The 18,770-nt window shown below is 38.9% G+C and overlaps 1 protein-coding gene across 2 annotated transcripts in view; it reads left to right on the top strand.

Moving 5' to 3' along the window:
- LOC126484630 (protein O-mannosyltransferase 1) overlaps positions 1–18,770 on the top strand; it is a 157,191-nt gene that overhangs the window by 17,756 nt on the left and 120,665 nt on the right. For both annotated transcript variants that reach the window (XM_050108218.1, XM_050108219.1), the window contains exons 2-3: positions 5,360–5,538; positions 8,822–8,946. In XM_050108218.1, coding sequence (XP_049964175.1) covers positions 5,360–5,538; positions 8,822–8,946 — 304 coding nt within the window. The remainder of the gene's footprint in view (positions 1–5,359; positions 5,539–8,821; positions 8,947–18,770) is intronic.

The raw sequence follows: 18,770 nt of genomic DNA, 5'->3' as shown, positions 1-18,770 counted from the left end.
GCAGAGGATAGAATTCCAAAGAAAATGATGAAAGGTATGATCCATTCAGTTAGGCGAAAAGGGAGACCTAGAAGAAGATGGATCGATGAGGTAATAATGGATATCAGCAATATGGGAGTCCGGGGGTGGAAAAGAGCAGCAAATAACCGAGAAGTGTGGAGGAAGATTGTTGAAGAAGCCAAGGCTCACCAAGGGCTGTAGGGCTACTGAAGAAGAAGAAGTTTATTTGATAGTGAAAGGACTGTTAATTTTTAGACTTATTGTTATCAATTAGGTTTTGTTTTTGGTAGGTGCATGGCATATATTAATGGAAAATTCATTAGTGATGTTGAACTTTTCTCTATATGAGTTGAGTATTTATGGCCAGGACAAATGAATCAGAACAGGAGAAGCAAACATATGTATCTAATACTGGTCATTAGCTTCATTTTATAAAATCAGTATCAATATAGGAGTAATGGACAGTTGTATTCTGCCATTATTAATTGTAGTGTTAAAATGTGGTCACAAATCTAAAAGCAGTTAAACACATTAAAAGTCTGTCAGAGAAGGGTGGAGGGAACCTTGTGGGTGTTTTGAGATCATTTGCGTATCACATGCATGCAAGAAAGGACACTGAACTTCAGAGTTCATGTCTGAGTTTAAATGTTTCTTTTTTGTCTGGGTGCATCAATTCAAAAGTCAGAGGAAGGCAGGAGCCATACTGCTTCCAATAGGGAAATATCGAAGGGCCCAGTACCACCAGTCAGCTTTGACTCATGACATTGTCATCCTGGCAGACCCTGCCATTTTGCACTTGCACAGTACGGTGACCATGACAGCGCACAATACATGTGCAAAAATAGTATTATCAAATAACATGTGATCCAACTGATTTCAAAGATTTTGTCATTCTAATGAGACAGCCACAGGAATTAGTGGGGGCAGGCAAAATAAACAACATTCCTAATAGTAAATAAGTAGAAAAACAAATACTTTTGCAAAAAATATAAATAGTGAAATTCACAAAAATCTGATACTGAAAATTTCACTTGACCTATATGGGTCAAAAGGAGCCCACAACACCACAAAAGTATAAATTGCTCAAAAAGCCACTATCAGAAACTTCACTTGATCTATAGATAGTTCAACGAAGCCCATGATAACAACAAACCACAACTCACAAATCTTGACTATTACCAAAAACTCAACCTGACCAAATAAACTACAATATACTCTACGATACTGACCAATATCAACTAATAATTATGAACGTCAACTAACAACCTAACTCTCAAAATCATAAAAAAACTACTGCAGCAGGATTGTTGATCCAAATATCCCAAAGAAAATTATGCACATAATCACATATCCATATTTCTTAAATATATATGAAACACAATCCTCCCTAACTGCCTTCCTCCCTTCCAAACCGCTCCGACCCACCAACTAGTACCTAGCCCCAACACAATACAATATCCAAAATAGAAGTATAATTAGAAAAAGTAACATTATTCATAACTTTGGAAAAGCAGGAATAAAAACAATGCGAACAGAACATTAGCACTACCCTAACTCTGCCCCCCCCCCAATAAAAGCCGTCGCTAAACAAAATACTCAGATCTAAATTAAACAATTAAACAATGCTCCCCATCTACCCACATAAATGTAACTTACAACCATTTTCACACCAATCTTTTTTTTTAAAAAATAATAAAACACACACACACACACACACACACACACACACACACACACACACACTAAAATGGACAATAGTTCTCATGCAAGCTCTTCCACCATTAGTACTCATAAAGATGAGACTGAAAAGGGGAAGAGCACTTCTTTTGCCACTGTATAATGGATTTCACAACTCCCCAACACCCCTCTGCAGTATTAAAGCCCCTGTTACATAATCTTCAAATTTGACACTGTGATTCACCACTAAATGGTGACAACTCTGTCACTGAACCTGTATAAGATAAAAATGAGTCTGAAATAATAGTAGAATCCGCCTACCCACCACCTTAAAAACTACATTAGCATATCCAGCCCCTGAAACATCGAACTCCCACTTCCAGGTTCCCGCAGCAGTACTACCTTTCTCAAAATTAACCTTCCCACAATTTTCACAACCAACTCTGGCCACCCCTAATGGTCTTCTATAATTTATAAACTCAAAAGAAACCTCCCTACAAAAAGAACAACAATCTAACACAGACCTATCACTGAGGCCTGTTTTATGGGCACAAAACCTAATCGACGAGTGATAGCACCAACAAAAAAGTCAACAAAACGATAGCGCATTTGGTAGCTGGCTTAAACTTCTTGAATCAGCAATCCTCCTAATCAAACACCAAATATTGTCATGCTGCCATCACCACCACATATACTTGTCCTGATTTCAAGACCCAACAACTTTGGTGAATTTAATTAATTCACTGCACAGTTGACATTTAACACATTCTGCCAAGAGGTCGTATAACTGCAGAAATTTAATTGTAGTGCCCACCTCCCCACTCATAGCGGCAACTTACATGCATACATACATACGTATTGGTTGTCACAGACACTGAAGATCATGCATGTGCCCACCTTATAGTGTTCCTTCATAGATGCCGATCTTGTGCACTTTGGATTCATTTCTCATGGACATCCAACTGCTGAAGGTCCTTCTGCAGTTCATTCTTTCAATGTTCTCTCGGTTTTCCAACTGGAAGAGTTCCATCAGATTTTCCCATAAGCACAGCTTTGGCCCAGCATGTTTCTGACCTCCTAGCAATGTGCCCTGCCAGGCTTATTCTCTGTGCTTTCATTTTCTGTACTGTGTTCAGTTGTTTCTTTAGGTCTTAGAGTTCCTGGTTCTTTCTATGTCTCCACGTGTTCTCTTCACAGATTGGTCCAGAGATCATTTTCATGATTTTACATTCAAAGATCAGCATGTTCTCTTCGTCTCTCTCTCTCTCTCTCTCTCTCACTCTCCCTCTCCCTCTCTCATGATGCTTAATGTTTCTGTCCCATAAAACAACACCTGTACCATCAAAGCATCATAGGCTTGAAGTTTAGTCTTAACTGACAGTTAATTTTTTCTTTGGATGACATTATCTGCCTCAGACTGAAGTATGTTTTAGAGCCATTGACAATATGTTGATTAATTTCTTGTTTTAGGTTATTATGCCTGTTGAGGGGTTGTGTTGTGTTGTGTTGTGTTGTGTTGGGTTGTTTCGGGGAAGGAGACCAGACAGCAAAGTCATTGGTCTCATCGAATTAGGGAAGGATGGGGAAGGAAGTCGGCCGTGCCCTTTGAAAGGAGCCATTCCGGCATTTGCGTGGAGCGATTTCGGGAAATCATGGAAAACCTAAATCAGGATGGCCGGACGCGGGATTGAACCGTCGTCCTCCCGAATGCGAGTCCAGTGTCTAACCACTGCGCCACCTTGCTCGGTATATGCCTGTTGAACAGGGTGCCAAGTTATGTAAAATTTTCCACTCTGATTATATTCCCTGTTCCAGCCTGCAGTGGGGCATTATTAGGGGCTTTTCTGGATACTTCTATCATTTTAGTCCTCTTCATCTTAATCCTCAGTTCAGTCTTACTGGCATTTGTTGCTAAGTGCTCTAAGGTTTCTGCCATCTCTTCCTCTGACTCCACTATGGCTGCAATGTCATCTTCATATCCCAGTAGCTGTGTTATTTGAATTAGCTTCACCCCTTTACCTTCTCTTTCTATTTCTTCAAATACTTTCTCCAGCACCATGTTAAAAAACAGTGGTGAAATGGCATCACTTTGTCACATACCTGTTCTGATAGTGACTGTTCTGATGCTGAATTCCTTGAATAGCTCCCCTGTTATTTCACCTTGGTTTTTATGTCTGTTGTACACACCTTCACCAAGTTACTTGACTTTCTTGATATGCCGAGCTCCCTCAGGATGTTGTACGTGCTTAATCTGTGTGTACTATCCTATGCTTTGAGAAACCTATAAATGTTACTAGGAATCAGTGGTTGAATTCTCAGGACTTCTTCCAGATCTGTCTCATGGTGAAAATTTGATTGACATTCCTGCTCGAAAACCTGCCTGGTACTCTCCAACAATATTTTTCAGCTAAAAGGCTTCAGCTTTTCAAGAATTATTAGTGACAATGCTTTATATTGTACACTAATAGAGAAATACCTCTATAATTACTACAGTTCCTTTTATTGTTCTTGCACTCTCCTCCTTTCTCCATACCTCACACATGAGATTGTATATCTCTTTCTGAAGTGTTCCACCTCCAGTCATCAACATCTCTATTGTTATCCTGTCTTCTCCTGGTGCTTTATTATTCTTCAGTTTGAGTTCAGTTAGTAATTCGTAAATTTCGTTGTCAGATCTATAACTATTAACAAACGGAGGGGGATGTTGGACTTGCAACTGCGAAGGACACGATGAACTAACAATTCCAAAGCCGAGAACAAATCAGTAGCTAATAAGTAACTGTGTTGAAATAACTAACAAGCCAAAAAAAAAGCAAACTTCCAGAACACAGAGTAAAGTACAGCACTAAGTCAGTGCCTCACTAACGTCACTCACTTACAGTCCCTTACAACTCATAAACATAAACATTCAGCCCTAGAGAGCACCACCACAAACCAAAAAATGGCCTCTCCAAACATAATGCATTTCAAATATGCCATTCAAACTGGAAGTCATGTAACACAACATAACTACAACACAGGTGGTACCTTATGCTTCAGTTGAACCTTCAGAAGGGCCATGCCTAGTAACTCACTGTGATGTTCAGACCAACATTTGAGTTGAAGTTGAGGACAGCTTTATTTAAAAAAGGTAGAGAGAGAATGAAGGCGTGAGACATCTGTGGATGTCTTAGCCAAGGAGAGGGAGCTAGGTGGGATTGTAGCCTCGAAGAACCAAAGCTCGTGTATGAGGGTGATAAGTGCATTCCATCCAAGAGATGAACAGCCAGCTGATAGATACTTACCTACCAAGTGACCAGATACCTTACAATTACAGTAGAATCACTATCTTCTGTGAAAACTGTTATGTCTTACGTAGGAACTAATATTCCTTATATAAAATTATGCCGTGAATATGACTCGCAGCAAAATCTAAGAAATGAGCAAGAAAATATTTTGTTTTGGTGCAGGGTACTGAGCAAATTTGCTTGTGAAATGAATTGTACTGACTGGAGCTCAAGTGATAAATTTGGTGTCATTTTCGAACTTATTGATTCTGCTTTGTTCACAAAAGATTCACATTGGTATGGTAACGCATAGTACATAATATACATAGATAATGTAAAATTTTAGTGTTGTTGAATAATATTAATAACCCTATTGTTTAGGTGTATGAGATTTCAGTAGTCTTTCATGTTTTCAGGGTGATGGTGAATCTGTGCCTGATAGCCCCAGTGAAGATAAAGTGTCACCTGTAGCAGAAAACGATAAAAGCCAAAAAAATTTTAATGTCAGCATAGAACTGGATGTGATGGCTGTAATTTTGTTTGTTTGTGGTGTTGCTACACGAATGTACAGGCTGGAAGAACCAAGGAGTATAGTGTAAATTTTTAAATTCTTGTTTAATATTCATAGTTGCTCAAAAATAAAGTCATGTGTCTGTGAATATGAAGTATTTTATTTATTTATTTATTTACTTATGTATTTATTGAAAAAAAATTCAGTTGCCTAAAAAATTATTTAATGAACATTTTTACGTGGTAATGGGAAGTGTCTTACAACTGTAGACTGGATTTGGTTTTACAGTTGTAGGCAGTACAACTTTTATGTTACTCATTTATTGAAAAAAATCGCGAGGTTGCCCTCAAAGAATAAGTGTTTAGGATAAACAAAATTATGTATAGGCATCTGTCAGTAGTAATGTACTGTTCATCATCCTTCTCGGTCACTTCTAGAGCAGTTAGTCTTCATGTGAGATGAAAGCTGATTCATTTCTTTATGTGATTGAAACATGAGAAGTCTTCAGTGTGCAAAAACTTGGGTGTGCGTCTGATTTTGTAATGTATGTAAATACCAGCAGCTTCGTTGAAATCACTAAATTACAGTGACGAAGAGAGTATGTGTCCGTAACGAAGCTCATTGAGAATCGAGTCAGAATGGACAAAAATGTTCTGGTCAGTTATAACTTTCTTTAATTGGCACAAATATTTATATTATTTGTCATATGGCAAACTAAATATACAAGTTCCAAATTATAAAAGAGAGAAAAATTACAAATCATACATTTTACTTTCAACAAAGTAAATACAAATTCTCCTTCATATACCTTTACACAGCATTCCAGTTTCACAAATCTCTATCAAGATTCAAATCCAGCTAACAGCTTCAGTTGTAGCTTCCAGAACATCATTCCATTTTCTATCAAATCTTCTCTAATATTCTGGGCTGTGTTCTGATAGTAGGTATAAAGTGCCTAATGTTTCCTATACTGCAGGAGAAGTAATAAGAAGCTATGTAGCTAATTGTTCAAAGCCTATTTCCATAGTCTCTGACTATATCTTGAGCATTGGGGAGGGGGGGGGGGACAAGAAGCTGAAAATTTTGTGTCTTAAACCCCCCCCCAAAAAAAAAAAAAATTATAGAAAAGTGATTCGAAGGAAATAAACACCTGCTGTGAAAGCCTGAAAGCCTCCACAGCAAACACAGAGTTGGAGGCAAAGTTTACCATGCACTGTCTCAGAATCATTGCAATCACAGAAGTCTTTCACTCATTGTGAAATTTAACATGTTTTCTGTTGGAGCTTACAACATTTGGGTGTATAGCTACATTAAATTGGTCCAAGCCTTTTGTGTCAATTGCCAATAATCCCAATGACAACCAAGAGCCGTTGTCCACTGATTTTACATGTCTGCTGACAGTTTGTTCATTCAGCACAAAGTAACTTAACAGCTGCATATTATACATTCATAAGTATCCTGTATTTATTTATTTATGATTTTTTTCTGTGGTTTTGAGGGACTACATGAGCCAAATTGAACTTACTTGATTACAGAATAAATAACTAAACATACAGTTGTTGGAAATGTTCCTTAAAAGAAAGTGAGAGACAAGAGTTTGCTATAATGTGTGCATGTGACTTCCATATCAGAACAGAAGTCTCTGTACCGTTGAAAAATGTGTGAACAGAATGATAATAGATTACCGCAAGAAAGCTTTCCAGCTTAGATATCAATTTCCTGTCAGGTCCTCACTGAGGATTTCCGTAGTTTTAATGAACTGCCAGTTCTGTGAGAAGTACACCTACTGAGACAGAAATACTGGAAAGTCCTTGATGCTTGAATAGCAGTCGACAGGTAGTTTTGCAGACTACACTGCAAATTATTCTGATAGTCCAGTTATGAGTCTAAGTATTATTTGCAACAATAAATTATACCAGGGCAAATTACATTACAGTACAGTACTGTATAAGAGAATGAAAATAGACAAAGTATACATGCTGTTGGCTTTAATATTGTCAATAGTGAAGAGAGTTCCAGTGGTTAAGAAATTAACAGTAAGTTTTGCATAAGATTGTTATTGTGAAGTATCCAAGACAGCTTTTTTCAAGGACAGCTAAATGAGAATCTTTCAGTGGATTCCAAAGCAAGATTTTATCTGTGGAGGTATTTAAAACATACTGAATGTGTGTAAAATTTAATCAGTGATTAAAATTTGTGTCCATATGCTCACAGATCATGTTAAATGCAAAACAGAAGATGGTAAAATGAATCCAGAAATAATAAATTTAGACATCAAATGTTCACTAAAGAGATCAGCAGGAGATTTTCACATTCAGTTGTATCTCAATAAACATGGACTTACAAACAACTGTACTCGCATGATAGAAGAACACCATTATACTTGATGAAGCACTAAAAAATTTCTGTATCAGTAATGCGCGTTCTAGCAACTATGTAATATAGGTTGCAGAGACAGTGAAGTGTCCCATGCATTTGTAGAAAGGCAGAAGTTTGGTCCAGTCTTTAATAAGGATTGCACTATAGATGCATAAAACTGCAGATCTATATGATTGGCATCAATTCACTATGGAATTATGGAATATATTTTGCGCTTGCATATGACGACTTTTTTTTAGAGGCCAAACACCCTCTCGTTTGGAACCATCTCATATTTCACAAGCAGCAATTGTGGGAAATCTAGTTTTGCTCTTTTTAGTTTTGAGATCCAGAAAGGAAATATCAGAGCCCAGGTTGAAGCCAAGTTTCTTGAGTTCAAGGAAACCTTTGATACAGTTCTTGACCATTCACCACTAAGCAAAATATGTGTTTGTTACTTGCTTGTATTCACTATAAACAGTTTAGAATTGTTAGAACACATAATTATTCAGTGACCCCTGGGATATTGTTTTCTGTATGGGGCAAGAAACTTTCTACAGTTTTCCAATAGTTTCTTCCTCAGTTAGGCAAAATTTATTCATTTACTGGTTGAACTTTACTAATAAAAACTCAAGTTCTAATGTCTTTTTCTCTTTAACTAAATATTTATGTGATTTCTATTTGTAGAAATGCTGATTGTTTATTTCTTTGTTCACTCATTTCTTATGTATTACTTAAGTAAATTTCATGATCATTGCCATCTTTGTCTTAAATACTTTTACAGTTACTTAACGTCTGTGGTAATCTTTTCTTCTCCTCCACAAGATTAAATTCACGTCATAGCTATCTTTCCTGCCACTCGTGTAGAGATACAGCAATTTTTACTAATATGTCTCAAATATCATCAAATACAAAATTCAGTTGTTCTTATATTACTGTTGCTATTTTCATGTGAATATGTAAAAGTTAATTTTACAGTCAATATTTCTATATTCTAATTCTGTTTCAGTTTTGATGAGCTTCATTATGGGAAGTATGTGAGCCTGTACATGAAACGCATTTTTTTCTTTGATGCTCATCCACCACTCGGAAAACAGCTAGTTGCTGTTGCAGCATATTTGGCTGGTTTTGATGGTAATTGGAGTATTATTATAAGTCTGTGGTCAGTTTTGCATGATAATTTTGTTGCTTAAGTAATGTGAGGGAAGTTTCAGTTAAATTCTTCTTTGTGTGACTACGTCATACGTATAAAATCTGGTGAAGGCTAGCTACAAAAGTAGCTGAAACACCAAAGTTTTATCACATATGATATGGTCACACACCCAGAAGAATTTTATTGAAATGGACCGCAGTCAACGGTGCTGGAGGGGGGGGGGGACATCTATGCTAGTTTAACATGAGGGTCTTTTGAATAGCTCATCCAGTCACATGGGAGTAAAACTGCTGTTAACAGCACTGACACCATGATGGTAACCATACACCTCTATAGACTTGTCTCATTTGCTTACATTTCAGTCAATAATCTCATTGTCAACCATTACTGTTGTGGAACATAGCAAATCAGATTTCAAAATATCATTCAGCTACATTCCTCATTATGAGATGATTAGTGCAGTTGACAGGTTGTTTATCATAAAAGAACAGTGTCATGTATTGCCAGGTTGTGGGTATACTCTTAACGTGTATAAATTATCTTAACAGACTGTTCCCAGAAGCTTGTTTTCTTTTCGAGGTTTTACATGCTTCCAAGATAACTCTTATTTTATATGAGGCAAATTAATTTTCAGTGCATCTGTGCATAACTAGATAATCTGTGAATTCTCCAAATTGTGGGGGCAGGGAAAAAAGTGTGTTACATTTTGTTTGTTTCATTTGAATAGATAAACTTGAATATTCTGTTGTAAAGAAATTTTTTATTTTTGATCACTGTGCAAAGTGTTATGACATCCCAGTTTACTGTGTGGTGTAGTGATACACAACAGTGTGGTAATACAAGTTTTTGGTGTAGCTTGAGATTACAGATAGGTTGCAAATCTTCTTTGTAATACAGGGTGTCCCAAAAAGAATGACCCAATTTTAAAGAGAATAGTTATTAAGAAGAAGGGCTCAACACCAACAAATTGCATGCTAATTTACTCAGAAAAGACAGAAGTTTATAAAAACCCTTCATAAATGTGGTGTCACCGCCAGACACCACACTTGCTAGGTGGTAGCTTTAAATCGGCCGCGGTCCATTAGTACATGTCGGACCCGCGTGTCGCCACTGTCAGTAATCGCAGACCGAGCGCCACCACACGGCAGGTCTTGTGAGACGGACTAGCACTCGCCCGAGTTGTACGGACGACGTAGCTAGCGATGCACACTGACGAAGCCTCGCTCATTTGCAGAGCAGATAGTTAGAATAGCCTTCAGCTAAGTCAATGGCTACGACCTAGCAAGGCGCCATTAGCCTTACATAGCTTGTATCTAAAGAGTCTCACTTATATCATCAATAGCGATGTACCAAGGATGGATTAAAGTTAAGTATTCCAGAAGCTACGTACTTTTCTTTATAGCGTTCATTACGTATCCTGTTACAGACCTATCTCTTGCCTGCGTGAGCTAAACGCGTGCCTTTCGGCTACTTCCGTCGCATGGCTGTCTTGCTACGCCACAACAATAAATGTTCAGTATTATGTCTTCCATTAGCTGCATGGACGACATCTAGCCGATAGCCGAATTCATCCCAAACTGAGCGTAAGGTGTCTTCTGTCACTGAAGCTGCAGCAGCTGATACTCTGGTTTTTAGTTCATCAATGTCACTAGGTAAGGGAGGAATGTAAACACATTGTTTAACATACATCCACAGGAAGAAATCACATGGTGTTAAGTCAGGGGATTAAGTCATGGGACCTAGGAGGCCAAGAGCGTAAAGCCTGGTCTCGCAGTCCTGTACGCCCTATCCAACATTGAGGCACGTTGACATTGAGGAAACTGCGCATGTTGTTGTGCTAGTGCAGTGGTGCTCAATCTTGCTAATAGATGAAATTGTCAGAGTCAAGTTGTGGGAATAACCACTTCCGTAGCATTGCAAGATATGATTGTCATGTTATGGTTTCTTCCTCAAAAAAGTAGGGTCTACAAACCTTGCTTTGCAAAACAGCACAAAAAAATTCACTTTTGGTGAATCACGTTCGTGTTCAATTGTTTCATGAGGATTTTTGAGCCCCCATATACGCACATTATGACAGTGAATCCTCTAGAATAGCATTGCTAAAGTCCATTCACTTCACTTTGTCAGTATCTCGAAGAGTTTGTACCAGTTTTAATCAGTATGGCTTGAGGGCTATATGATGCCGTAACACACGCCACACTGTCATGTGCGGTAACCCAAGTTCTTGGCTAGCACAACATGTAGACTTGCAGGAGCTCTGCTCAAACACTCGTCAGATTTGTTCCACTGTTTGTTTAGGAACCCGTGGCCAGCCGGGACTTTTGCCTTTACATAGACACCCTGTTTCTTCAAACTTTTTATACCACCATCGAATGTTCTTTGGTGATGGTGGTTTAGCACGAAATCGAATATGAAACACCCGCTGAACTGCAATCACTGATTGAGTACAACTAAATTCAATAATACAATACGCCTTCTGTTGTGCGGATGCCATATTGTGCGAAACTGGATGCATGCTCCAGGTCAGCACGCGTAACAACATCTAGCGAATTTTTTCTGAAACTCTAGACCATGCCGATTACATCTAGCACTGTTTCATTTACGTAGTGACATTTGTCTCATATTATTACTAGTTAAAATCAAGTCATTCTTTTTGGGACACCCTGTATATTAAATACTTGCCCCGAAAGTTAATGAGAGTGCAGTAGCACCTCCAACATCACCATCTTTTGCCAATGTATCTGAGAGAACATTCACAACATTTTTGTATACATAGATATGTAGCATATGGATATTATTTTTTATGATAATTTCGGAACTGTTAGAAGTGGTCTTGTTAAAGCAATATTAAAATGCCTGTAAATATATTCCTTACATTACATTCAGGGTAATTGAGAATCCTTATGAAAATTATTTATGTCGAATTTGTTTTTGTAACAAAGTTCTAAAAGTTTGTGTGTCTGTAACTATGTTGGATTGGCACTCAAAGATAATACTGTGACATTACAGACTTTTCTGTGTGCAAATGTACAGCAGTTTGGAATATTTGGTGTAGACTGACCGTTAATCATTTCAACCTGTTGTAAAAAGATATATTGATCAGACAGTGGGGGAAACTAAGATATATCTCTGTACTGAATGAAATAATAGTAAATATTACTGTATTAGTTTCGAGACAGAGAGAGAAAAATTAAATTATATGCTGCAGTGCAACATTATACTGTAATGGCTCTATTTTTGATGAGCACTAGAAAAATGAAGGCACTTCAAATTACATTAACTGTAAATTAGCACTTTGAGCAACAGCTCTTTACTGCTATGTAGTGCTCTTAAATTTTTTACTATGTATGTCAGAACTGGTATACACTTATACGTGGACATAGACTTAACAAAAGAAAAGATCGTAGTGATTAGCTTTTCAGGTCTCTACAGACATTTATTTCACTGTTGATGCAAGGAAGGTAGTTCTACGAGTCATTATCCCTACACAGTTCAATTGAAGATACTTAATTTGGATCTAAATTGGAAAAGAATTGAAAAAAATAATAAATAATCAAATCTGTCGCTTTCCTACCTGCTTCAGGTATATGTTTCTTTCTGTTTTATTCTCCCAAAAGTAGATTCTAACCCTAATCCCTGACTCATAAAAAACGTGCTAAATTGGAGAATAATGATGGGGTGCTGCAAAGCAATGCCTCCAAATTTTTTATGTGAAAATTCTTAAAGCTTTTTAAATAAGACAAGTATTTATTTCTCAACGTAGTCACCATGGCAATGTACACATTTCCCCAAAGTGTTTTACTTTGTTGATGGACCTCAACCTCACCTCTGCTTGCATTGCTTTTCACTGTCAAAGTGAAGCCCTCAAAGGTGTTCTAAATAGTTTAGAAACAGATGAAAATCTGGTGGGGCCAAGTCAGGACTATATGGAGGATGATCATAGTGAACCCAAGGCGTCAGATTTTTGCAGATATTGCAGCACCTATGTCGAGTCTGGCAATGTCATGCTGAAGGAGAGTGTGCTCTAGGTGTGGACGAAGTCTTTAAATTTGAAACTAGATTACAGCATTCTGTTTCTCGCACACTACCATAGTTATATTACACACTGCCATCTTTCACAGTACAATTCAGAACCCTCTAGCGACAGAGGGCAGCAAATATGTAAACATGAAGAATAAAGATGTGGAATGTTAATAATGTTTATTTTATGTAAAAAGCTTTATGAGGTTTCTCATAAAAAATTCAGAGACATTGCTTTTCAGCACACCATCATGGATTAATTGTACATTGTCAGTGGGCAAAGTCTGCAGCTTTCAAAGCAAGAACAATGAAAAGGTTGTGGTAGAAGTAGGCGGATATTTTGTAGACCTTTCAGAATTGCCAAATAAGAGCATTTTTTAGTTACAAATACCATCTGTCTCTACCAGTTAAAAGCTTATCACTTTGCTCCAAGTTAAACATAATCCAACACATTAGCCATGCAGTAGGTAATAAAACATTGTATTGTCAGAGCATTATAAGAACAGGACCTGCATTTTTATGTGTGCAAATTTTCTTTGGTGTGTAGATGAAGCCTACAGACCAATAAGCCCCATGTTCATTTCTGCTGCTGGTGTATGAATGAAGTGCTGTTGGGACATTTAAAGTCTCTGTTTCTGAATTTTATGGATGAGGCTTGGTTCAGCCTGTTGTAGTGTGTGAATTCACAAAAATTGCATGATGCATCAGAAAATCTTCATTAGTATGTTGTAAAGCTGTTGCACGATTTTAAGTTTGGTGTGTGGTCTACAATTTTCACACCAGTTTTATTTTGGCTGCACTGTAAGCAGTCTAATTTAAAGTCTTTTGAGATCAAACTGTCCAGGATAGAATAACAACAATAACTACCTCCCATCCTGCCCTGAAATGATGAATATGCTACTCACTCCCTTCCCATCCCTCCCACAATGGTATTTTATCGCCCACCAAATCAACACAATATCCTTGTCCATCCTTTATCCACCACTGCCGCCAGCCCCATGTCTCCTGGCTCATATCGAGATGCAAGACCTATTCCATACATCCTCCCACCACCACCTTCTCCAGTTCAGTCACAGGCATCTCGTATCCCATCAAAGGCAAGGCTACATGTGAAGCAGTCATGTAATCTACAAATTAATGTGCAATCACTGTGCTGCTTTCTACCTGCACATGACAAGTAGCAATCTGTCTGCCCACATGAAGAGCCACTTACAAACTGTTGCCAAGAGACAGCTGGACCACCCAGTTGCTGAACATTATGTCCAACACAGTGTGCTTCACTTCATTGATTGCTTCACAACCTGTGCAGTCTGGCCCCTTCCTATCAACAGCAGCTTTTCCGAATTGTGCAGGTGGGAACTGTCCCTGCAATATAACCTACGTTCCTGTAAATCCCATGATCTCGATCTTTGCTAGTCCCTGGCCTCCACTTACTCCAACACATCATAGCCTTCCAGTCCACCAATGCACCCACTAGTCTGTTTCCCCTTCAATACTTCTCCCCCACTTGCCCCACACCCCAAACCTACTGACTGCATCCAGTAGCTCTATCCTGTCCCCACCATGTCCCTACATGCTCCTACAAGCTACACTACACATTCCCTCACCCCACCCCTTCCTGCCCTGTGCCTCCTTCTTACCCTCACCACTGCTCCCATCATGTTCACTTACAACTCAGTCTGGCTTGAACACCTAGTGACATTGATCATGTTTATGTGAGCTGTGCTCATGTGCATATGTATGTTTTTTCTGCTTCAGAAGGAGGTCTTGTGGCCGAAAGTTAAAATGTGCAGCAGTCTTTGTTGTGCCTGTCTGTGACTCACTGTCTTTTGTATGTGGTGAGTTGTTGTGACATTCTTTCAAGAAATCTACACTACACTCCATAGATAAACCAAAGACTACTTTTTGTGTAATATTTATTTATACACACATATATGGTGTGGGGAAGATTGACATGCTACGACTCTCATTGTGATCAGCCTAATTTTATCCTCAGTGATGTGGAAGGGATAAATTGCTCCTGACTACGTAGAGGAGGCATTGAGTAATAAACAAGCACAACAAAAAAGACGGCTAAAATGTTAAGCTTTTCGACAAAACCCTTCTTCTAAAATAGAAAAACACACACACATATTCACATAAGCACATCTTACATACAGGTGTAGCCACCGTCTCCGTGTGCTTTAACCTGACTGGGACTGTCTGATGTGCACAGCAATCTGCTAGTCTGGTAGGTGGGGGTAAGGAAGTGGCATACAGTGGAGATGGGGAGGGCTAGCAGGATATGAGTGGGGGAAGAGGCTGAGCGGGCTCTGGGAGTATGCAGGAATATGGTGGGTACAGGGTACTAGGTGCAGTGTCAGTAGGCTGTGCAGGGGGAGAGAATGATGGAGGTGGAGGGGAGTAGAGAATGAGAAAAGGCTCGTAAGAGTGTTGGTGGGATAGAAGGTATGTATAGTGCTGTAATGGGAGAAGGGAAGAGGGTGGTGTGTGGAGGACAGGGACTAGCGAAGGTTGAGGTCAGGGGAGGGTTATGCTAATTTTACTTCATGATTTCTGTGGGATTCAAATCTCACTTGCAGAAGAACATTCACGATTTCCAACCGGAAATCTTGTCCTTGTAATGTTTAAGCTGGTTTGCGTTGAAGCACTCAAGTCCCCCGTTAAAAAACTGTGTGCATGTGATTTTAATGTCTCAACAGATTTTACTTCTGTGTGTCACTGACTCCAATTGTGTTTATTAATCATGTATTGAAAGGCTGCTACATTTTTTTTTACCTGAAGTGCACATAACATTTCTCTGCATTAAGATATTATTGCCATTCTTTGTAGCAAACTTATATTTTGTCAAGCTGTAACAGGATGTTACTAAATTTCTTATCATATGTGACATCGGCATAGAAAACTACATAATATGTGGATGGTCTGAGCATGTAACTAATATTATCCATCAATTAATTTATGTACAGCATGACCAGAAATGGTCCTGTTGACGTTCTGTGAATAACACCAGATTTTACATATTTTTTTGTAGATCACTCTCCACCCAAAATAGCGTGCACTGTTCTTCCTGTCAAGTATTTTTGATACAGTGCAAATCTCTTTTAGATATCATGAATTTATTTTCTTTAGATAGACTTCATTATAGCACTGAATCAAAAAACGTTTGAAGTCTAGAAATGCTGAATCCATATAGTTACCATAGTTATGTCTCTACATGTCACTTGGAATGTCACATGTGAAAGGCTCAAAAAGTAACTTCATCTATTCATCAATGTCGACTTCGTCCTCTTTGAAGTAATCCCCCTCAGATGTAATACACATGTGCCACCACTTTTCCCAATCTTGGAAGAAATTCTGAAACTCATTTTTCGGTGTGGTGCTAAGCTCCTACAGTGATTCTGTTTTTTTCTCTTGAGTGGTGGCAAAACGTCATCGTTTTATGGTTCTTTTCAGCCTCAGGAATGGAAAGACCTCAGCGGCCATGTCCGGTGAATATGCTGGCTCAGACAACATAATGGTTTCTTTATTTTTTTTTGCCAAAACATCATGAACAAACTTTGAGCAGTGAGCGGATGCATTATCATGATGCATTTTCCACGAGTGTTTTTGCCACAATTCTGGTCTTTTTCTTCGGATAGCTTTACGCGAATGACGCATTACTTCAAGGTAGTATTCCTTGTTGACAATACTATCACAAGACGGAACTCAACATGCATTGTAATAAAAAAAAATATTGAGAAGAACCTTCATATGTGATTGAACTTGTCGAATTTTTTTTTGTCTTGATCCTTCTAGGGATGGGACTTTTTGGATGTCATACCTGTATACCCTTGTTTTGTCAACTGTTATAACTTTACTTAGAAGTTCTAGATCATTGACATCTTCATTCAGCAATTCCTGAGCAATGTCTACGCAGTGTCATTTTTGGTCAAAATTGAACAGTTTCAGAATGAACTTTGCTGCTACAGGTTTCATGCCCAAAACATCCAATCACATTGGCATGAGCCAAAAGATATGTCGACATCATAGCAACCTCTTTGATGGCGATTCAGCAGTTTTCCAGAACCATTTTCATACTTCTTCCACATTGTCGTCAATAATTGATGTGCTACGTTATCCAGGGCGGACATCATCTTTAGTGTCTTCTTGGTCCTATTTGAAATGTTTATACCACCTATGAACTCTTGTCTTACACATAGTAGATTTGTGAAATTCAAAAGCTATCATTTTGAATGCGGCGCTGCACTTTATTTCATTTTTTAAAGCAGAATCTAATGCATATTCTTGGCTCCATCTTTTTCGTAAGTAAAAATTTGCCAAGCACTCCAAAACATGTATAACCATTTTGACTGTCAGCAGTAAAATAATTATTGGAAAGAGCTGAAAATGCAAATATACACTACTGGCCATTAAATTTGCTACACCACGAAGATGACATGCTACAGACACAAAATTTAACCTACAGGAAGATGATGCTGTGATATACAAATGATTAGCTTTTCAGAACATTCACACAAGGTTGGCGTTGGTGGTGACACCTACAACATGCTGACATGAGTAAAGTTTCCAACTGATTTCTCATACACAAACAGCAGTTGACCAGCGTTGCCTGGTGAAACATTGTTGTGATGCCTCATGTAAGGAGGAGAAATGCGTACCATCATGTTTCCAACTTTGATAAAGGTCGGATTGTAGCCTATCGCAATTGCGGTTTATTGTATCGGGACATTGCTGCTCGCGTTGGTCGAGATCCAATGACTGAGAATCGGTGGATTCAGGAGGGTAATAAGGAACGCCGTGCTGGATTCCAATGGCCTCGCATCACTAGCAGTCTTATCTGCATGGCTGTAACGGATCGTGCAGCCAGGTCTCGATCCCTGAGTCAACAGATGGGGACGTTTGCAAGACAACAACCATCTGCACGAACAGTTCGACGATGCTTGCAGCAGCACGGACTATCAGCTCAGAGACCATGGCTGTGGTTACCCTTGACGCTGCATCACAGACAGGAGTGCCTGCGATGGTGTACTCAACGACGAACCTGGGTGCACGAATCGCAAAATGTCATCTTTTCGGATGAATCCAGGTTCTGTTTACAGCATCATGATGGTCGTATCCGTGTTTGGCGACTTCGCGGTGAATGCACATTGGAAGTGTGTATTCGTCATCGCCATACTGGCGTATCACTCGGCGTGATGTTATGGGGTGCCATTGGTTACACGTCTCGGTCACCTCTTGTTTGCATTGACTGCACTTTGAACAGTGGACATTACATTTCAGATGTGTTACGACCCATGGCTCTACCCTTCATTAAATCCCTGTGAAACCCTACATTTCAGCAGGATAATGCACGACCGCATGTTGCAGGTCCTGTACGGGCCTTTCTGGATACAGAAAATGTTCGACTGCTGCCCTGGCCAGCACATTCTCCTGATCTCTCACCAATTGAAAACGTCTGGTCAATGGTGGCCGAGCAACTGGCTCGTCACAACTGTGGTATTGTGTTGAAGCTGCATGGGCAGCTGTACCTGTACACGCCATCCAAGCTCTGTTTGGCTCAATGCCCAGGTGTATCAAGGCCGTTATTACGACCAGAGGTGGTTGTTCTGGGTACTGATTTCTCAGGATCTATGCACCCAAATTGCGTGTAAATGTGATCACATGTCAGTTCTAGTATAATATATTTGTCCAATGAATACCCGTTTATCATCTGCTTTTCTTCTTGGTGTAGCAATTTTAATGGCCAGTAGTGTACATCAGGAACATGTGTACCAGCAAGTTA

The sequence above is a fragment of the Schistocerca serialis genome, chromosome 6 (assembly GCF_023864345.2).
Source record: "Schistocerca serialis cubense isolate TAMUIC-IGC-003099 chromosome 6, iqSchSeri2.2, whole genome shotgun sequence".
Taxonomy (NCBI): Eukaryota; Metazoa; Arthropoda; class Insecta; order Orthoptera; family Acrididae; genus Schistocerca; species Schistocerca serialis.
The sequence above is the reverse complement of the archived record's forward strand: the minus strand, read 5'-3'. Positions and strand labels throughout refer to the sequence as shown.